We start from the raw sequence: 22,480 nt of genomic DNA on the forward strand, positions 1-22,480 counted from the left end.
ACTGTCTTGAGGAGTCAGAATCAGCAGGCTGAGACTTGTGACAAAGTTTCTGTTGCCTGAAAATCTCCCCTCATCTGTATCTCCTGCATCTTAGCTTTCAAGACAGGCACCTTGCATCTCACAGAGGTCTGGGGAACATACAGAATCCATCAATGGCACGTTGAGAGACGTGTGGGAGGCACACTGTCATTTAGAGAGTAGCCTTGTGCAAGTCTTAGTTCTCAGAGAGGCCCCTGAAGGTCTCTGGAGATACGCTGCTCTGTAGCCCAGAGGCAGTTCACATGTGGAGGGTGGCACAGTGCAGCAGAGGGGGTTTCTGGAGAAGGAACTGAGAATTTCTTGAGCTCATCTGCCTGGCTTGCTTGTGCTCGTCTGTGAGACCAAAACAGGAAGAGAACACCTTGCACGTTAATGGGAGACCAAAACAGGAACAATGTCCTTGAAGGTTAAGTGTTCTGTTGGCAGCTAAGACAGTTAAGAATAAGTTCCAGGTTCTTCTATGTTAAGTCCTTGCAAGTTAAAGTTTCTGTCTGCAGTTGAGTAAGTTCCTGTTTGTCCTGTGTTAAGTCCTTGTGAGTTAAGGTTTCTATTTGTAATCAAGAACAAGCTCCTGTTTCGCAGCCCTGATAGAAACTGCTTTCAGCCCCACTCACCCGATGTTTATATCCTTACCCTGTTCCTCCCCTTTCATTGTATTTTGCTAACTCTTGCCCCTGTGCTCACCTTCTCTCTCCTGTAAGAGACTTCAAGAGGCCAGCAGGAGCAGCTCTCTCAAATCCCAACTTAGGGTGAGATAGCCAGCTGGCCAGTCCTGGGTGCACCCCAAAACACAGCTTGCTTAACTGGCCAAATGTGAATTTGATCTTTTCTCCTTTTCTACAAACAGATGTAGCAGTTTGTAAAATTTTGTGTCGGATCAGACCCCATTCCTAGGGAACCACTGTGGCTAGTCCTACAGGAAGCTTTATGACTAATATTACCGTGTGTCCAAAGGCCCTAGTCATCCCTATCTCCAGTGTCCCCTGTTGAATTCCTCAAGCTTCTGCCACGGAGAGACCTGTTGACTTCCAGTGGCGGCAGTGCTGAAGCAGCTGGCTATGTAGTTTCTAGAAGGTGACTCAGGCTGTCAGGGTAGACTTTTACAGTCCAGGCCGTCTCCTCAGGCATGGTACCTACCACTTAGTGTTTAAATGAGTGGCCATATTTCAGCCTGCCATGCTGAATGGACCTGTGACAGAGGCTCCATCTTGTGTTATCTAAAACTTTCTTGGGGACTTCCTCAGATGATTGTGGGGGGCCATCCCTCAACCCCACATTTCCCCCAGAGTACTCTTGAGTAGGAGCCGCAGGAAATATTAGTTAGAAGGATCAAGGGGAGAAAAACACATAGAAAACACAGGATAGCCTCCAGAAGGCCTGGATCCTAATCCATTGGGCCCCACTGTCTCTGCCCTAGGGTATTTAAAGGAATGCCGAGGGGTGGAGCAAAAGACCTTCCCCCAGCACAGCCAAGTGCAGAGCATCTCAGACACCTGCACTTAGGCCCGTGGTCCTTATCATCCTCTCTATGTAGACCTGCTGGGTAAAGCCACTAGGAGACTTAAAAAATGGGCTCCAACAGATGATTACCTCTGAGCCCTGGGGATTAGTTTTTGCTAAGAAAAATCAAAAGTCTAGGTAATGGGCATGACCAACTGAACTAGGATGCAGGTCTCGTTCCAGTCGGGTGGTAGGCTTGGGTACAAGGTTCCCCTGTTCACAGCATCCTCATATGTCAGTACAGGAGACATTGTCAGCAGAGTAATTGCTCTTTGCCTCTCTGTTGCTTGAAATATTTAGGACGTGGGTACAGACTCTGAGATCCTCCACTGGGTGAGAGAATCCATCCCCTGTCATGTGAGACATGAGAAGGAATTCATCTTCCCTGTAGATAAGGAAGTGGTTTTCCTTGTTCTGGCCTACACACTGGGAGCAGCAGGATCTGGCAGATCTTGTTTTCCCATGCGTTCTCATCCTGTAATGATGCTAGCCTGAGATTTACTCTGATGGGGACTGTGTCCATTCCAGGGAAAGGGTACGACTTGAGCCTGGAGATGTCTTGTCATGTAAGTGTATTGTAACCTGTTTTACTCAAGCATTCAGTTTTCTATAACTTTAAAAAATATATCCGATTTCGAATATTATTTTATATTAAACAAACTTTATTTTAAACTTGTTTTGAGTAACTTGCTTTAGGCTTAACGTTGACAACATATACAGAAGACTCTGTAACAGGAGATAGAAATTGCTTTCTCCCTCTGATCTTGTCTCTGTAAATGAGTTAGATTTGTGCTGAGCATGATTACAAACAAATTTCAGGCACATTAAAGACATGTGATCAGTTATAATGTGGTTGATGATTAACATTTATGTCTTAATTATCTTTGTTGTTAACAGTTTACAATATCTAGCAACTCTCATAAAATTAAGATTTTATAATTTTATCTGTTAAGATTTTAAGCCTTAAAATTACAATTTTGAACCAAAGCTCTTTTAGTACCAAAATACATTTTAAACTGTAAATATAGTCCATGGGGAAACTGGAGACTTCATTTTCTTGATCCTTTTATAATATAATTTTATAAAATCTAAATCAATTTAATAAATATTTTCTATTAAGTAGCTCATTTTGTCATATATGCATAATTATATATGAATATAATTACAAGAAAAAACAGTAAGATCGTCTCTCATAAGGAGACATCAGAGTAAAAGGTGTGTCATTAATTTTTACCATAGCTTTTTTATTTGTTCAGTCTCTCCAAATAGTTAAGCTTAACAAAATTATCAAAGATATAAGTGATTAGACATACATCTTTAAGTTATTTTTTTGTTAACAGGAGTAGACCATTATAAACTTAGCAATTTATAAATCTTAATCATCAAACATACATCTTCCTTAAGTCCCATCATTTTTTGTCAAAATTTAATTTTATCATAAAAAATTTATTCTTATCCAAAATATTTTAATCTTTTTTCGCAAAACATAGCCTCATATTTTATAAGACATTTTTATATCTACTTATTTTATGTCGCTAAGCAAGAGTTGAATTCAGGTTACATGCATGGCATCCTGTAGCAAATTGAGAGTGCCTGTCACAGACTATTAACTACCAACCTTCTAATATTGTAAGTTTTGAGTCATTTTTCTGATTGGAATTTTACAGGTTTTTTTTTTTTTTTTCAATCCTCCCTTTCCATCCCTCAACGGTCTTACAGATCCTGAGAGGAAGAACGTTTACATGTCAGCAAAAGCTTTAAAGGTACACATGACTTGGAATGGGGGAACATTTTTGTAAACAAGAACCAAAAAGGGGACAGGTATTTGAAGGGCATCTGGAATTACAGTTAGCCATCATAACCTTTATATATAAACCTTTCTGATTAAAAAATTTTAAATACTACGTGAACTAATAATAACAAGTAAACTTACCATTTGTTGTAAGAACTTTTTCCTAAGGAGGGTATTAGGCAATATCTATTTTTATTGAGGTCTGTGTGGGCCCACCGAGGTTTCCTAGTGAGATCTGAGCTTGCTTTACCCAGCAGGGCTGCATAAGGGGATGATTTGACCACAGTCGTGGTTACCAGGTGTTTGGAAGGGTCTGCACTTGGCTGTGTGGTGTGCTTTGGTCTAGCAAGGGGGAGGTCTTTTGCCCCGCCCCTTGGCATTGTTATAAAAAGCCCTTTTGAAGAGCTAGAAGGGGCTGGTGGATATTGATCCAGGTCCTCCTGAAGCTATCCTGTGTTTCTTTCTGTCCCAGTCTCTGATATCTTTTTATCTACGTTTTCTCATCCCTCTCTCCTCAAGAGTACCCTGGGTAAAAGTGGAAGCTGGCTTCCCACAGAGGTTGTTACACAGTATATATAACAGATTTTTCATTACTGCATAGGTGGGCCCCCTTCCCATTCTTAGTTTTTAGCCTGTATGCTCTAGTTTCTCCAGAAAACCTTGAGGTCTCATGAAATAAATTCCTAATTGCATTCAACCAGCTGTGAGTGACTGGATACTCAGATGAGGATCCAATGAACTTGCCTATCTCCTCCTTTCTTAAATGGGTACTAACATTTAACAAGCCCATCTGTGGGTAAGTAGGCACAGCTGGAGTTATTATTGAGAGTTTTTAGACATAGGATTTTTGTGGTTGTTTGAATGAGAATGGCCCCCGTAGGCTCATATATTTAAATACATGGTCCCCAGTTGGCGGAGTCCTTTGGAAAGGATTAGGAGGTGTGGCCTTGTTGAAGGAGGTGTGACCTTGATGGAGGAAATGTATCATTGGGGGTGGGCTTTGAGGTTTCAAAAGCCCAGGCCAGGCCCAATGTCTCTCTCTGCCTATGGATCAGGTTGTAAAGCTCTCAGCTACCTGCTATGCATATCTGCTTCCTGTGATGATCATGGATTAACCCAGATCCTTAGCTAGTTTGTGTGTGACTGCAGACAGAGGCAAACTTTATAAGTATGTTTTTCTTATAAAGACACCAAGTTGCAGAGTAATGTCAGTATGGTAACTAGAGAGCATTTAACAGAAAACTATGAAAATCAAACCAGGGAACTCAGACATGGTGGCATCAGGTTGTTGTTTTTCCCCCTCTAGTTGTCTATGTCTTTAAAACAGGGAAGTACAACTGAAAGAAGAGTATCCAGGCTCTGGGGGCAAAAACAAAGGCAGACCACAGGTATAAGTCAAAGGAGTCTGCTGTGGGATGGTCTGTATGTTAAATTGCTCTGATTGATTGACCAGTGGCCAGGCAGGAAGTATAGGCGGGACTAACAGAGAGGAGAATTGGAGCAGGAAGGCAGAGAGAGTCACTGCCATCTGCCACCATGACAAGCAGCATGTGAAGATGCCGGTAAGTCACGAGCCACGTGGCAAGGTATAGATTTATGGAAATTTATTAATTTAAGCTGTAAGAACAGTTAGCAAGAAGCCTGCCACGGCCATACAGTTTGTAAGCAATATAAGTCTCTGTGTTTACTTGGTTGGGTCTGAGCGACTGTGGGACTGGCGGGTGACAGATTTGTCCTGACTGTGGGCCAGGCAGGAAAACTCTAGCTACAGGAGTCCCAAGAATAGGAAGAATCCTATCTCAGTTAAGAGAAGCAGACTTAGAGACCCAGTAGAAATGGCAGGCATTAGGATCCAGTATAGAGCCTACCTCCAATCTCCCTCCTGAGCCTCACAGCGAAGGGGTATTCCCACACTGAAACTTGCCTGTGCCTTGTGGTCACTCTGAGGTGGGGTCCTGGGTTCACAGGGTGATGAGGCTACCAGGACACCTGGGGTCTTGGCTGGGGTAAAGAAACAGGAGGGGCGGCTTTGCTCCTGGGCACATGACAGCCCTTGCTCCATTGCTCCTGCAGCCACCACTCACCCTGTGCCGTCGGCCACTCTGTCACAGCTGGGGCCTTCTCTTACAGGGTTCCCTCAGCAAGACTTTATGGCTAGCTCCCTGTGGACCCGGGCAGCCCTTTGAGAGAAGGGAGATGGAAGTTGACTAAGTTCCAGGCTCCGAGCGGGATCGTTAAGTAGGAGCTGAGGGACGAGGATGAGAAGTGAGGTAGGATTCTGAGGCGTTGAGAGCTGGGGAGGACAGAGGAAGAAGCGTTTGGGAAGGAAGGACCAAGTGGCGGGGCGGGAAACAGTCTTCAAACAGAAAGGCAGTTAAGGTAGGCTGGTGGACAGGCACAAAGGACATTTTCGTTTCCTGGGCAGTAAGATGAGTGTGGTACCTAATTTTCAAAGGTCTCTGCCTAGAAGGGGAAAAAGGCAATCCAAGAGCACCACAGAGGAGTTTGTGACCCAGGATCACCATCCATAACTGTGAGAGTGGTTCCCTGAGCTGGCTTCATTTTTATTTGTAACTGACCCTGTTCTGCCCCCGTGTCTACCAGAAACTTAACTGTGCGGCTTCCTACTGATTGGGTAACCAGGGCTCTTGGGAGCCTAGGAAGGTAGAAACCCAACCTCCTCATTGTTAGTCACTGTCCACGTCTCATGGTAAGGGGGGATTAGTGCTTCCCTGGGTTTGGGACAGTTTGGATGTTCATTTGGTCTTTTTCCATTCTCCCCAGGTTTTTTTGTTTCTCAGTATTTTGGTGATCGAAGACTTTGAGCTACCTCAGTAAGCTGGGAGGTATTTATTCCAGAAAAACCCTCTAGTTTCTAGGGGTTTTTTGTTTGTTTGTTTTTAGTATGAATATCATGAACAGACTGAGTGACAGAAGCCACATTTAATACCCTAGCATATAGTTGGCTGGTCATTCATCCAGACTAAAACCAAACCAGATCTCTCATGAGGGTGGAATCAGAAAACCAAGCCCTCTACTATTGGCATCCCAACTTAGCACAGGAGGACAAGGGGAGGAACCTCATTACGAATTTTCTTCAGAAACCTTAAGGCTTCTCAAAGGGGCATATCTTCCTCAACCCTAGATCATCTCCCCAAAAGACCTGCCCATCTTCCCTGTAAAAAGGTCCTCAAAGGCCTGTCCTTCTCCTCTCTGAGAGGGCTCCTCCAAGAAGCCTGTAAGAGGCACAGACTTTCTAAGCAGGACTGAATTCAGTACACAGACTTGCCTAAGGGTGTCAGAGGGACTCATCCATTTTGTCCGGGAACACAGCAGTCATTCCAGACCTTGCTGGTTTCAGTGACTCTGGAATGCTTGTCAGGGGATCCTCACATGCAACCTCTCCTTGGCCAGGAAGGCCCAGAGTGAGGCTGAGTCCTGTATTGGCATGGGAGATCTCGCTGGGGCTTCAAATGAAGTAATCCATGTGGGAAAGTTATTGCTGATCATGCTTTACTAAGCCAGTGAGAGTGTAGTTGAGTTCTCTAACCTGCTAAGGTAGACTCATGGTGTAGAGACCGAAGAGGGGAGGGCTTTTTAAAGTCAGAAGTCTGCAGTCACATCACACGCCCTGGTGTGGGCTAAGGGGTCTTGACAGTGTGACCATTGATCTTGTAAAATATCACACAAGGCCTTTCATCCAGAGGGACCAAGCTGTTTTTATGTATGAGGATCCTTTCTCAGCAAGGAAGGAGGACCCTTCTGGTGTTGTAAAGCACTTTATGAAGAGAGATGAGAAGACATTTGTTTCTAGGCAAATGTGACTTCCAAGCGACAACCTGACCTTTCTTAAGCTATTTCACAACACCCGTGCGTGGGTTGCTGAAATCTGTGGAGCATCAACTGAGGGTTGATGACGAGCGGCCATCCAGTAAAGTGGATGATGACAAAAATATACTAGTTTCAGAAACAGAGAAAGAAAGGACTTAGCAGAGAACATGAGAGACTCTAGAGTCCATTCCAGAGGGCTCAGCCCACATCAGGGGATGCCTTCCTTATAGTGTGGGCACAGTTTCAGAGGGCTGAGAACATAGCCATGAGGAAGAACCTCAGAAAAGCTGTGCTCTACTTTCAATGAAATATCATTGGGGTGGGGGTGGGGAAGGTGGGGGTGTCCCTGGTGCTGGAGGCTGAGCCTGCCAGAATGGACCCTAGACTTTCTCCTGTTTCAGGATGGGGAAGGAAAACATTTTCATGCAGTTTTATAGTTTTACAGAATAAAGAAAGTCATAAGTACTGACAATTTAAAAATGCATTGGTGGGTTCTTCAGAAAGACTGTCACAGCAAGATAAAGGGAGCTTTTCTCTAAGCCTAAGGTGCCTATCTGATGACATTCTTAGCTTTTGGGTTGGTGGAAGCTAGGAGTCTGATAAGTTAATAGGTTCCAAAAGGTTTTCCTCTGTTAGTCACAGGGTGTTAGTCCTGACACAGAGGTGGGAAAGGGATGGCTATTTGGGGACTAAAGCTAGCCCAAGAGAAGTAATTAGCTTCTGGACCTGCAACATTCCAACTGTGTGCATACCACACAGGGGGCTTTTGCATGCATAGGGCCAGAAAGGGGGATGGTAGATGACATCTTCAGGTCAGTTCTTCTGCAGCCTCAAAGTGGTAAATACCAACTGGTACACTGATCTCCTTATCAGGAGCTAACTGGATCCCAACAGCCCAGGGTGTTACCAGTCAAGTTGACTTTCCTGTCAACTTGCTCAGTCCACCTGAGGCTCTTAGGTCATTAACCCTTCAGTAACAAGTAGATCATTGTATAGGAATGCTCTGCAGACAGTGCACAAAACTTTTTTAAAAATTATATTTTATGTGCATTGGTGTTTTTCCTGTATGGATGTCTGTGTGAGGGTGGAGTTACAGACAGTTGTGAACTGCCATGTGGGTGCTGGGAATTTAACCCAGATCCTCTGGAAGAGCAGTCAGTGGCCTCAACCACTGAGCCATCTCCCCAGCTCTCCACAAAACTCCTAATGCCAGGAATTTGGGGAAAAGCTGCAAAGCTTTTGAGTAGCTCTTTCAGTCAGGTTGTACCAGCATTTTCGGGTAAGTGTTTTGTGGGGAAGATGTCTGGGGCTGAGTGAGAGAAAACGTCAGTGGGGTCATTTCAGGGCCCTCAGCGGACTTCTGTTTCTTTGCTGTCGTTTGGAGGAGACCACTTTGAAGAGGCCCTGCCAGCTGTGGAATCTTGAGCCAAGGTTTGAATGAAGTTGTCCAGTTTTAGTTCATTTAGTTCTCTGGTTAGCCTTAGCATTATAAAGCATGTACTGCCAAATGGGAAAGATGGGCAGGGGTAGCCGTATGGATGAGGCTGCTTCTGGAGGTTCCATCCCTCTTCTGGAATGGCTCCAGGCAGCAGGGTCTTGGGTTATTGGTGCCTGTCACCAGAAGGCTGCAGGATGGACAACTGCCACGTTAAAAGAATTGAAAAGGCCAAGTGAATTAAAGAAACTGGACTACTTCTGGCTTTAGAAAATGAAAACTGCTCCTCCTCACCCTTGGGAAGCTTCCCAACTGTGCTGTGCGACAGAAGACTGCAGCGGGCAACCTGCCTGTGGATAGAGTCCTTTAAAAACAGCCTTTCTCATTCATTGCCACGGCTCTCGCCAACATGAAGTTCATTTTCCTGGCCTTTGTCAGCCCCCCTTATTAGGAGTAAGTCCTCAGGCTAGTATTTCAATAAGGATCAGATCAATTACGTGTGACACCAAAGACACAGTTGGTCTCCTGTCAGGTGGCTGTGCTATCCTTGCTTCTGAAGTGCGAGGTACAGTGTCGTTTTTCATCTAGAAGAAAAAAGTTCCACTTGGCAGTATAACCAACATCTCGGCCTTTTCTCATGGTGAAGACATCAGATGACTTATTTGGAAACCAGAGAGCCAGGTCTGTTGAAATGGCCAGCAGTAAATCCCTGCACAACCTACCACTCTAGGCTTTACATAACGGTACCCAGATATGTATAGTAGTAGGACTTGGCATTAAAGGGAAGATGATACGTTTGAAGAGACAGGTCCAGCTGGGCCTGGTGGCGTTGCCCTGTGATCTCAGCTGCCTAGGAGGCTAAGACAGGGAAATTACGTGCCTAAAACCTGCATGGACTACAGAGTGCATTCAAGCCAGCTTAATGAGACTCTACCTGGAAGTAAAACATGTAAAAAAGGGTCTGGGAATATATAAGTCTGTACTGTAAAGAGTGGGAGAGGAAAAGGAGAGTGGGAGAGGGAAGAGAGAGGAGAGAAAGAGATGGGGGAGGAGGAGAAAGAGTGGAAGAGAGGGAGAGAGAAGGGAAGGAGACAGACAGAGAGAGACTGTCGTCCCTTTTGTGATGACAGCATCCTTGCTGATGTGGTTCCTTACTTTTCCAAATCTCTGAACCCACTTCCCGCGTCCAGCCAGAGCCATCTCTTACATCTCTTCCCTGAGCTTTCCCTGCTCTAGGCCTCTTCATGGCGTCGTTCTTCTCACCAGACTTCCTGTTCCTCCTGCTCAGTGTTCCTGCTCATTCAGAGCCTAGCTCAAACATGGCTGAAGGAGAATACTTGTCCGTTCTTAGGTGCAATAATATCTTTGTGTAAACCTCCCAGTGCACTGAATTATACACTTAAAGTATAGTGATGAGTTTTGACAGATAATATTTCTCACAGGTCTGTTCTTCCAGCCTTCATTTTTCTTTCATTATCACTTTCTTGTTATGAATAAATAGTCATGTACATTTGCCATTCAGTTTCACTCTCTTCTATTAAAAATGAAGTCCGTCGAGATGTGGGGAAGGGACTCACCCACTGTCTCTGGTAGGATTTCTACTGCTGAGATAAAAACGCCACGACTAAAGCAACTTGGAGAGGGAGGGGGGGATGTATTTCTTCTTACAACTCTCAGGTCACACTCCGTCCATCACTGAGGGAAGTCAGGGCTGGAACTGAAGCAGAAGCCATGAAGGAACACCGCATACTGCCGAGCTCCTCACAGCTTTCTCAGCCTGCTTTCTTATATATCCCCAGTCCACCTACCCAGGGTGCCATTGCCCACAGTGAGCTTGCCCCTCCCACATCAGTCAATCAGTCAAGAAAAGGCCCCACAGACTACAGGGAGTCGTGCATTTTCTCAATTAATATTCCATTTTTCCAGAAATGCCAACCAGCACACCCACTCTCCTCCCTGTGGTACCGTGAACATCACAGGTGCCAAACAGTTCCTTACTGAATAAATGACTAATTAAAACAAAGAGCACAAAGACCATAGTTTCAGCCGTTTTCTGAGTCATTTCTGCCTTCGTCTGCTTTAAATTCCTGCGCAGTATTCCAAGAGTATCTGGTAAGTTCCTGTTGACTGACTGATGGCCTCTCACTTTGTTATCCTGTTAGTATTCTCAAAGATCCTATCACATACTCTTCACTTAAATTTTTCCTTTTTAAACGCATTATCTGGTGTCATTAGCCATGACCAACTTTGCTGTGTGCCCAACCCATACAAGCCCCAGACTATGGGCATGTTGTATGAAGTTCTAGAAAGTTCCATGGACCAGAGATGGGTAAGAATTTATTAGTTTTACCTGATACTGCCCTTATCTACTAGTCAATGGGAGTCTTAGGTGACTTGGGCAAATGTCTTACCTGTAAAGCACTTATTTCCCTTGCCTGCTAGACGTCAGGATCAAGATGTGGAAAGTAACCCGCAGTGTTTACAGCCTGGAGTTTTCTGAATATTCTTCTGTTTTGCTGACTGTTTCCTCTGTCTTCCTATATTTTCCTAGTAATTAAGCAATGCTCTTTTTATGATTATTAAGTGTTCATTTCATAACATAGGAAGGTGTTAGAAAGGATAAATGGGCATTTTTATAGTTGTGACAGTGCAGAATTGGAAATGTGGAAACAGAATGACAGAGACTGGATTTGGCAACACTTTCTGTTTAGACTGAATACTGTGTTGTGTCAGAGACATGGATCAAAAAGTAATACACCAGTCCTTTGTAGCCACTGAGATGCAGATTGTTCTTAGTAAGCTTCTTAGTGTTAGTGGCCTCCATCCTGGGGACACTTCAGGAATTTGTAGGGCAAGTATTTCGCTGATATCATCCATAGGAGGAATGTCCCAAAGTGAAACATTCCAGAGAGGGCCAAGTCTAGTCTCCCGCCCTCATGGCTGGAGGCTTCCCACAGCTTGCTGGATCTCTCTGCTTCGCCATTGGGGAGTGGTATTCCAGGGCCCCTTGGGAATCCTCAGGCATTTTTGTTCCCATTCTAGAGCCTGGCCTCGGCCTGTGGCTTGAACTCTGGCCTCCTGTCTTGTTCTGTGCAGGTTCCTTTTGATGATGGGTGTGCTCTTCTGCTGCGGAGCTGGTTTCTTCATCCGCCGGCGCATGTATCCACCACCACTCATTGAAGAGCCCACATTCAATGTGTCCTACACCAGGCAGCCACCGAACCCTGCTCCAGGTCAGCCTACCTCATCCTTGTCTGTCCTCATAATTTGTGTGTCCTCTTCAGGCATTTATAATGCCGCAAAGTGTGCTAAAAGAGATAAACCAGGCTATTTGGTCCTCAAGTTCTAATTACCAACTTCGTTGTTTGTTTCTGCTGGTAATAGTGCAATGTATTCTGTGCCCACATCTCATGTTTTTATATTATTGTTGATGTACCCTGTGTGAATGATACACGGTTCATATATACATACATGCTTTTTCCTCTTTTCTTTAAAAAGCTATTTGATGTATAAATTTTTATATTTGAACAATAATGACGCTACCATCTTAATTCATCTGGAGTAAGTATTATGTTATTAAATGATAATTTGTTTGGTATTTTATGATTGCTAGTGATTTTGTTGATTTTTTTGTTTGTTTTGCATTTTAAAATATTACTCAGTAAGTATGCATTGTGTACCTATTTGAATATTCATATGCCGTGCAGCAGTAGACATCTTTATAGAAGTTACCACTGGCCTTGTAGAGCATATTTCCTGAAGCAATGTTTCAAGATCAGAGAGAATTAGCTATTTCTTAGTTCTTACAGGACAGTTTTGCTGTAGCTGTATAAATCTCCTTCATACTGTAGTATTTTATCCTGCCTCCCCTCAAGGCACAGGCTGGTATGTGGGTTTTGCAGTCCCTCTGAGGTCCCCTTCCTTGGAAGGAACCTTCTGAAAATGGAGAGTTCCAAGGCCCCAGAAGCCAGAATAGGCTGATACTGCTCAGCCTGGCTCTGGACTAAAGAGTTTATGTTTGATGAAGTTGGGGCCACTGTGTTGATCGTGTTCACGTTGCTCTGCTCCAGTCACGGCTTCTACCTGTAGTCCTGGGGAGAGTGTGTCCATTCAGCCCCCACTGCAGGTAGATGAGTGGACGTGGTTCTTTCCTTATGCCACGTTTCTGTTATACAGAATGAGGAAGTCCTGTAGAGCTACTTTACATCTTACGGGCTATACGATGAGTAAAACTGTAATTAAAAATTTGCTTGGAAACCTGGACTTACGTCTTCTTACCACATATATAAATACTAATAGTAAGTTAGATGACAGAGGTGATAGATGCGTCTATAATATACACTGTAGTATGGGTCATGATGATTTCATGGATATTACCTTAGGATCATCAGCCTGTATACAGTCAGTCATCACGGTGTTGAATTTGTCAATCATGGTTTAAAAAGAAGTAGAGGGCCGGGCGGTGGTGGCGCACGCCTTTAATCCCAGCACTCGGGAGGCAGAGCCAGGCGGATCTCTGTGAGTTCGAGGCCAGCCTGGGCTACCAAGTGAGTTCCAGGAGAGGCGCAAAGCTACACAGAGAAACCCTGTCTCGAAAAACCAAAAAAAAAAAAAAAAAAAAAGTAGAGGAGTAGGAGGGTTGAATATAAAGGGATAAAATGCCCGTCTTCTGCTTTCTGATGACATGCTGTTCAAGATGTAAAGAGAGAAAGAGAGTTGTTCTTCCTGTTTCCTTCTACCAGACACTTTGCAGGATTTCCTTTCAAAAAGGACTTCCTTTAATATCTTTAGGATTATTACCAAGAAAGATGTGAATGTGAGTTTTCCATACCAGTTCACTAGGAGCCACACCTTAAACTTACATTCAGGTTTAGAATCCTTTTGTGTTCATATATGGATTTCATTCTTTACCTCTGATATTCGTGCTGTGTTATAAAGTACAAATATTCAGTTAAAACAGAAGACTAAAGCTGTTGTTAGATTTCATCTGGATTGATCACTCTTGGATAATGAAAGGACATGCTGGACACATGTCTTTCGTGTCTAGTGCTGGCCCAGTGTCAGCATTTATGCTCCTCCCATCATCCAAACTAGAAGCAATGTTCTGAACAGGTGATAATGTTAGGCCCACACTTTTGTCTGTGCAGTTCACCTTGAATGACCTTGAGGACCTGGGTGTCACTAGAAGAGACTATTACAATCACTCAAATTTCTCTTTTTAAAAGCAATGGACCTGTCAGTGGAACCTTTAGTCTCACTTACCAGCTACGCCCAGTAAATCAGCAGCTCTTACCAAATTTTACTTCAAACTCGTACTTTGCTCAAGAAACACTTGCTGCTTGTTTTCATAGTTAATAGTCTCACTCTGCTCCCCTCTGCCTTCTGTGTATTTACCCGGAAGTTAAGAACAAAAAGGAACGTGTCGGGGAGCTAAAATTACAGCTCCTTGATTCTCTGAATCCAGTTTTAAGGACAGAGACTTTATCCTCTAGATACCTCAGCTGTCGATTTGGGATTAACTTTCCAACACTTGATTTTGCTGAGGAGAGCAGATCACAACTGTATCAGCTCTAGTCATTCACACTGAGTATGAATACTGAGTTCCCCAAACAGCCCATATTCATGGCATGGCTTCTACCCTAGTGTGGTAGCCCAAAGCACTCACAGAAATGACCTTGTCAGCCCTCCACATCTAAGGCTATATAAATAAAACAAGCCTATATTTAATATCATGCTAAATGGAGAAAAAGTCAAAGCATTTCCACTAAAATCAGGAACAAGGGTGTCCACTCTTTCTACTCCTTTCCAATATAATGCTTAATGTCTTGGCTAGAGCAGTAACAAGAGAAGGAGATTTTTAAAAAGTCTGGGAAGGAAGAAGTCTAAGTATCTTTCTTTTCAGGTGATGTGATTCTAAACATAAAAGAGCCTAAAGACTCCACTAGAAAACTCCTATAGGTAGATGATAAACACTTTCAGTGAAGTGGCAGGATACAGAATTAACACATAAAAATCATTAACTTCCTATGTACCAATGACAAGCATACTAAGTGACATTAGACAAACAAACAACAACAAAAACAGAATAAATGTAACCAAGGAATTGAAAGACTTATACACTGAAAACTTTAAGATACTGAAGGAAGAAATGGAGGACAGCATCTGAAGATGGGCAGCCCTCCTGTGTTCATGGTTGGGCAATTTAATATTGTAAAAATGACCATCCAGCAAAAACAACCCACAGAGTCAGCACAGTCCTAATAAAAATACTAACTCTATTCTTCACAGGAATAATAACCAACCCAAAAATTTGTATGGAAACATGAAAGACTGCCATAGTCAACGCCATCCTGAACAATGAGTGTACTACTGGAGATATTGCTCTGCCTGATTTCCACATATACAACAGAACTATCGTAATAAAAATGGCACAGTAGTAGACTTACAAATCAGTGCCATGGAGAACTCAGATATAAACCCATACAAACTGTAACCTCCAGATTATTTTTACAAAGAGGACAAAAATGAACACTGGTTAGTACAGCTTCTTTAGCAAATAGTGCTGGAGAAACTGGATGTCCTCATGGAGAGAATTAAACTGGATCCTTACTCCCTCTCTGCACAAAAATCAACTCCAGATCCACCATGTACCTCAACATAAAACCCCAAACTCGGAAAATTCCTAAAAGGAAAAGTAGGTTACACACTATGAAATGTAGACATGGGTAAGGATTTTCAAAGTATGAAGCCAGCAGCTCAGGAAATGTGGTCAGCAACTGAAAAATGAAACTTCTTGAGGTTAAAATTTTTCTGTATGGCAAAGAAAACTATCAATCTGGTGAATAAGCAGCCTACATAATGGGAGAAAATATTTGCCTTTTATAAATCTGACAGAGGATTAATATCTAGAATACACAAAGATCTAAAAACAAACAAAAAAAAAACCTAGACATTAATAAAGTAACCTAATGAAAATAATATGCTTTGGAAATAACATCATTCTCAAAACAAATGGCTAGTAAACAAAAGTGTTCACAATTGTTAGCTTTTGGAAATGCACACTAAAACTGCTTTGAGATTCTGTTTTATTGCAGTTTGAATGGCTATTATCAAAAAAATCAAATAATAGAAGATTCTGGCCAGGTGATAGGGGAAGGAAAACCACCATTCACTGTTTGTGGCTGTGTAGACTTGGATAGCCACTATGAAAATCAGTGTAGAGACTCCTTTTTAAAAAGTTAGAGCTACCATATGCACCAGCTCCATCACACCTGGGCATGCACTCAAAGGAATCTGTATTCTGCTACAGAGATGCTTGCTCATCCATGTTTATTGCTGCTATATTCACAGTAGCCAGGAAATGGAATCAGCCCAGTGATGTGTGTGATGGAATTTTCTTCAGCTCAAAGAAAAAAAAAAAGAAATGAAGAAATTTGTAGAAAATGGATAAAACTGAAAATAAAATAACCTCAGCCCAGAGACGATTGTTAATGGCTCTCTAATATGTAGCTCTTTAGTTTTATGTTTTCTGTGTTTAGCATGGAGCATCTGTGTAAGCCAAGAAACTAGAACAGGGCCATTGGAGGGGGGTTGTCTTAAGAAGAGGGGATTAATTTAGTACAACATATGTTTAAATAAGAGTAGAGAGAGGAAACACTGTGGGTGGAGAGTTTCAAGGAAGGATGGGGTGGGGGAGGGGAAAGACCAGGAGATGAAGGGAAAGCAAGTGAGGCTTAACCAGAAGTAAAGGACCCGTGAAACAGCCGTGTGGAAACACACTATTTTTAGTCCAATTAAGAATGTAAGCTAAAACATAAAAATACATCTTCCATGGCTACATAGTGCAGTTTCTTAAAGCCATTATTTAATCAAACAAAAATCCCAGTGCCCGATGCGTGATTCCTCTTCATGAGTTGTGGGTTAAGGAGGCCCCCAAGGTAATGCATGGTACTGCTACTCTTCCTGTTTGCACACTAGTTCTAGATGATAACACCTTCCTGCTGAAGATACCATGTACCTAGGTTACAAGAGAAAACTAAGCAAGAACTGAGCTGGAAGCTGACTGTCTTTCACAGTGTTGGAAGATGCTATGCAGCCTTTGGAGAGAGATAGGTTTCAACCGTCTTACTTAGTTGTGACCTCTACAGTCACAACCTGTCAGGCAAAATGTACCCAGTGATACAATAATGACACATTTGTTGCAGAGTTAACCAACCACTCTCAGGTGAGATTTGAGGCCCGCTTCACAGAAGAGAATACATGCCTCTTACTGAAAACCCAGTCAAAACCCCCTGGCTAGGAAGTCCTAGACTTTAGAGAGGATCGCACTATTATTGTTTAACTAAATTGACAAGACACCAACCTGTGGTCTCAATAGTTAACTTTATACAATAAACACATTACTCTCATCATTATGAAGAGAAGCTTCTCTTTGCTGTAAACAATAGTGAATACTGAAACACTTGGCAGCCAAGTGTGCTTCGATTAAATTGAAATGATGGTCGAATGCTCAGCCATAAAAGGGGAGTACATATCACCTCCTCTAAGGCTCAGGGGGTAATGTGAGAGAGGAAGTGCCAAGATGTAACAGTCAGGGCGAGAGGGCAGGGAGAAGATGTGAAATGCTACATTCAGGGCACGATGTAGCCACTGCCCTCACAACAGCTGCAGTTGCCTGCACTGGGCCTAAATAAGACTAGCCCTGTAAACAGCCAGTGTGGATCAGAGAGAGGCTCATAGCGCCCTACCCGCTGCCGAACTCTTGGAAACTGACAGATTCTGGGGGAGGGACAATCATTGCCTTCAGTTGTGTGTGAAAAGGTGAATCCACCACTCTCCACCAATGGAAAGGCAAAGAAGAATAATGTCAGCTAATGTCTGTCTGCCTGGCTGTAACCTGCTTCTCTGATGTACCCACCAGTTTAAAATCGCTTTGACTGGCTTTGTTCTGTTCATATAAAAACCCATGGAACTGTTTCCACACTGGAACAGAGAAACTGGGTGACCTAGCTCCACGTTCCTGGGTCATGGTTACTCGGATTAGGCTCCAGGATAAACTATCACTTAGGTTCGCCTCCCGAACCTTTATTTTTCACAGTTTTCATCTGCGTTTGTAATCCCGCTTTGCAGATTTTCCTTTACAATGAACTGTATGGGTTTTCTTAGGAACTTTTGTTCTTACCATAGCATTTGTGATGCAGTTGACTGTAGTTCTGAGGTGCTTTTCATTTCCTTAGACTCATGGGTACATTTGGGAACAGCTCTTTGATCTCTCTGAAGTCTAGGGACATCTGCCTAACTTACCAGCCTTGTCTCCATGGGTTTCATACATGCGTGTTTCATACATGCAATGCTGTCTTTCTGCTTTTACTTGCTGAGTATGCATCTCTGCCTCAGTCAAACCTGGATCCGCCTTCTTTCGGTTACTCTCTGTGGGTACTTAAGTGACTGACTTGGTCAATGCCTTGAAACTAGATCCTCCAGCTAAATCTCAAAACTGTGGAGCGGTCTGGAGTGTGCACCTCCTCTGAGAACCTCAGCCCCTGGTTAATCTGTGCCCATTCCTGCCTAGTTGTCTGTCTGGTGGGAGCCTTCGGCTGCTAAACCACTAGTAGACATGACCTGCTGCTGCTGTCCCTATAGCCTCAACCGCAGGTTTCCCAGCATATTCAAGCCTGGTAGTTGTCACGTTTCTCCAGTAAAGGATTTATGTTCTTGATAGATAGAACTTCCCCACCTTTTGTCTGTTCTGCTTTTTTAAAAAATATTCTAAATGGATATCTTGTCAAATATTCTGTAAAAATTTAAGATATATCTAGCTTGTCCATTCCTACAAAATCCATGAGGTGGTATTGCAGTGTAAGTCTGAGTAGCCCCACTGTGGGGACATTACGAACACAGCCCAAGCTCTATCTCTGCACAGAGACAACAGCCTTCCCTGTGCTCACCTGTCACAGGCAATTGGGTCCCCCTTCCTCCTCCTCTGGTCCTCAAGAGCAGAAGCGTCAGTGAACACAATAGCCACTTCCTTCTGTCACAGAAGAAGGACACCTATCTCAGGGAGTTGCCTACCTGCCTGAGACCTTTGTCCCACCTGAAAGACAGATACTCTTTGCCTTCATAAATAGTACAGAAGATACAGTGAATTTCCAGTGAATTGTGTTCGAAGTGCGTGGAGGGGACTATGATAAATCTGAGCCAAGAGTCAGGGGACCAGGTTATTTAGGGGATCTTTCCACAGCCAGGGTACAGTGGTGGCTGTCTGCAGTCCAGCTTCCTCACCTTGCCTTGGGCACACCCCTGAAACCATGCTTCCCCAGCACATGCTTCCCCAGCACATGCTTCCCCAGCACATGCTTCCCCAGCACATGCTTCCCCAGCTCTATCAAAGCAAGCTGCCTTGTTTTCAACTCTCAGAGTTTGTGACGGCTGTCTGCGCCTCCATAGGAGACTCCTCGTTCTTTCATACCCTGTACTTGATTGCACTCTGGAGACTGATAGATTTCAGCAATATACCTCCCCAGAGGAATTGTGCTCCCTGAGGGAAAGACCATGTATGTTTCTCTTGCTTGTTACTGAATCCAGGTGGTTACTGTCTCAAGGAGTATTTGGTTCCTAATAGACAGAAGGATAGTGAATGATGGGGACAGAAGGGACCTGGTAGCACAGGGATGTACTAGATGGTGGCTTTTTCTCTTTTGCACTCACATATGGATATCTGTTTTTCAGGAGCCCAGCAGATGGGGCCGCCATATTACACTGACCCTGGAGGACCCGGGATGAATCCTGTTGGCAATACCATGGCAATGGCTTTCCAAGTCCAACCTAGTTCACCTCACGGAGGCACAACCTACCCACCCCCTCCTTCCTACTGCAACACGCCCCCACCTCCCTATGAACAGGTGGTGAAGGACAAGTAGCAAAATGCTACATAGAAGGCAAAGAGGCTGGACAGGCCCTTCTGTGTGTCCTCGCCATCCTCACTGATCCTTGCTAACAGGGTGGTCCAAGGGCAAACTGCTCTTTGATGTCTTCAGAGCAAGCCCAGCTCTCTTTCAAGTTTTTTGTGGAGGACATTTGAATTTTACACTGCGTCTCCTCTGTTGCTTCTGTTTCTGATGTAGTCTGTGCTCTCTGAGAGAGTGTGGCAGCAGTCCCCGAGGGTTGACATTCCTGCCGTGGCCCAGGGAGATCCTCGGGAGAGAGGCTAAGAGGAAAGGAAGGCATAGCCTATGTGTCGGGGCAGATGGAGGGACAGGCTGAGTTAAGACTCACATGATGCAGTAGTGGGCAGACAAGTTTGAAGGGCCGCTATCCACTGTCCTAGCCCGTTCTCCTAACAGAAGCTGTGGAAATGTGCTGGGGAGGCCTGTTGATGCTGTTTGGTCTCCACTCACATCCTGAATATAGGCTATTCTCTGCAGAGACAGGAAAGACCCAAGTCTATGCTGCTTCCACTGCAAGATGACAGTCAGAATCAGGCCCCAGTTGGACATCTGCAGTTAACTAAAGACCATTAAAGAGAGGAAGTCTTTTAAGTTAGGGGAAATTACTCCCTGCTCCAAATGGAGACATTGCACTTTCCGAATCACACTCTGGCTTCAGATGGAAAAAGTTTCCTTTTTCTTTTAGTGCATTTATTGAAGTGACAGCCCTGTCCTTTGAGATCAGATGGAGAGTGCGAACCCTTGGGGTTACTGCTCCGAGGGCTTCAACACCCTTCCCTTAGGTAGTTCTGGTGACGGGTTTCATGAGCCGTTCAGGACAGGGGACACATTAGACCGGGTAGTTACACCGACCCTTGGAGCAGGAGAGAAGAGCTAAAGTAGCCCCGCAACACAAGACCAGCATTGCTGAGTAAGAGCTAGGCTTGTAATTGATCCAAGCAGAGACGTGCTGGGCTCAGAAGAGGGCAAGTTTGTGGATAGAACAATGGAAACCTACCTAGTTTCACAGACCATATAATCAAAGTTAGAGAAAGAAGGTGTAGTTAGAGATGCTGTTTCCCAGGTGAGAATCAGAGCTCACCCATAGATTTACAAGTAGTGGAGGGAGTTCTCAACAGTGAGGAGTGCTGTTCCCTTGCGTAGTTAGTCACGTTGATGTGTATTTAAACCCAGATTGAGCCCTTGTGTCCTAAGAGCAAGGCAGTATAGCTAAGAAGTCTAGGTTACTTTATGTGTAGTATTGTGGGGAGTGGGCCGGGATTAAGGGGACTGACATTTTAAATGAACTAATCAGAGCCTTTTGCTAAATTGTTACTTGTTGGATTGGGCATCCAAACATCTCCCTAGAGTGGACATGGAGTGTTCTTTACCACCTACCAGACCAGGAGGCATGGTGTCATGCTCTCTTGGGGTATTTGTGTAGGACAGGGGTCCAGGAGTCAGGACAGTAGCGGTATGGGCTTAGTTTAAGACAGAGAGCATGGGGACTTGGTAGACAGTTTCATAGGAAATCCCAGGGAAGGAATGAACACCCCTTAAGGCAGTTCATGGACACAGTGCTGCTGCCCAAATCATTGAGCACCCTGTGTCTCTGGCATCCTGTCCTGGATCCAGTACCACTCCAGGTTTGGGTCCTTGTTTTAATTAAGACGACAAAGCACAATGTCTGCTGTTTACAATCAAGACAACTACATGGTCCAAACATTTCCACTCCCTTCTATCACTTGTGGTTTTAACTTCAGTTTCCTCCGTTCCTTTTTAAAATAAGCACAGTCAGAGCTGTTCCTGGGATCACACCGGAGACAGCTGTCAAGGCATTGGTGTCCATGGTTACATTTTATCTTTTTGATAGCAAATCCTTTTGAGAAACTGAATGGCTGATAGGGCTCAGCAATTTTATACTCCAGTGTCTGTGTAAAATAAATTTTATCTGCCAGTAAGCCTGCATTGGAATTCCTTCAGCCGTAAACACTGGCAGCGCCTATGGAAATTGCACTTCTGGGGACATTTCCCAGCATTCTTGTTTTCTTGTCTTCAGTGAGTAATGCTCACCCCTTCCAACAGCTCCACTTAAGTGTGCTGAGGTCCTGCAGAGCGGTGCTTGGGGACAGACCCGAAGCAGACTTGTGCATGCTCTTTCTTAGCAACACTGGGCTCGTGTTTCTTTTTTGTTCTCTTTTCATAGAGTCCTGTTTCCTATGTATAAAAAATAAAAGAGAATTTGGTCATATGCTGTGATTATTTGCTGGGGTGTGGGAAAGGGATGGAGATGAGATTTCTAATGAGAAGTTATGCACGGTTAAGTAGTTCATGTATTCACATGGAAAGCAGGGTAGGGTAGATGGTGCTCCCTACCTACATAGCTGGAAGTTAAGTGTTATCTAGGAATTTATGTTTCTTTTGGCCCAATGACACGTTTTTAAACATCAAGATAGGAAAAAGTTGTCCTAGGCAAGCAAGAAGCCGAATTATTTACCTCACAGGGGATGCTGGTGTTGGGGGAGGAATGTGGCCCTGTTCTCCTACAGTAAGTTGGCCCTCTCTTTAAAGTACCATTCTAGAACTGGGTGTGATGCTCTGCAGGTGTTCTCTCTGATGCTCAGAGACCTGAGGCCGAAGGACTGCGTGAGTGCAGGAGTTCAAGACAGGTGGGACAACAGTGCAACAGTCTCGTCTCAAGACTGCCAATGTCCTGGTCTGTGTTGTCAGGAACTGTGCTTCCTGGATATGACTGATGATTTACCTGCCACAGTTAAGCTGCATTTTGGATGAACTACTAAGTGACATAAAGTTTTTAGTTTTATATTCTCACCTCTTCAAATACTTGTCTTAGGAGCCTGATCCCTTCTCTGTGGACCCACATTTGGGGGATTTGTTTCAGGGCTGTTGCCAGACTCTGTTCTTTTCATTGAACATTCTGAGAAGCATCTTAATTCT

General features: G+C 44.0%; 1 protein-coding gene across 1 annotated transcript in view; it reads left to right on the plus strand.

The window, feature by feature from the left end:
• Vopp1 (VOPP1 WW domain binding protein) overlaps positions 1-21,771 on the plus strand; it is an 84,894-nt gene extending 63,123 nt beyond the window's left edge. Inside the window, exons 4-5 of the mRNA XM_052722121.1 lie at positions 11,694-11,830; positions 19,326-21,771. Coding sequence (XP_052578081.1) covers positions 11,694-11,830; positions 19,326-19,516 — 328 coding nt within the window. The 3' untranslated portion in view covers positions 19,517-21,771. The remainder of the gene's footprint in view (positions 1-11,693; positions 11,831-19,325) is intronic.
• The last annotated feature ends 709 nt before the right edge of the window (positions 21,772-22,480 follow it).

Source organism: Peromyscus californicus, unplaced genomic scaffold (genome assembly GCF_007827085.1).
Source record: "Peromyscus californicus insignis strain IS unplaced genomic scaffold, ASM782708v3 Scaffold_6__1_contigs__length_162567912, whole genome shotgun sequence".
In the NCBI taxonomy this organism is placed as follows: Eukaryota; Metazoa; Chordata; class Mammalia; order Rodentia; family Cricetidae; genus Peromyscus; species Peromyscus californicus.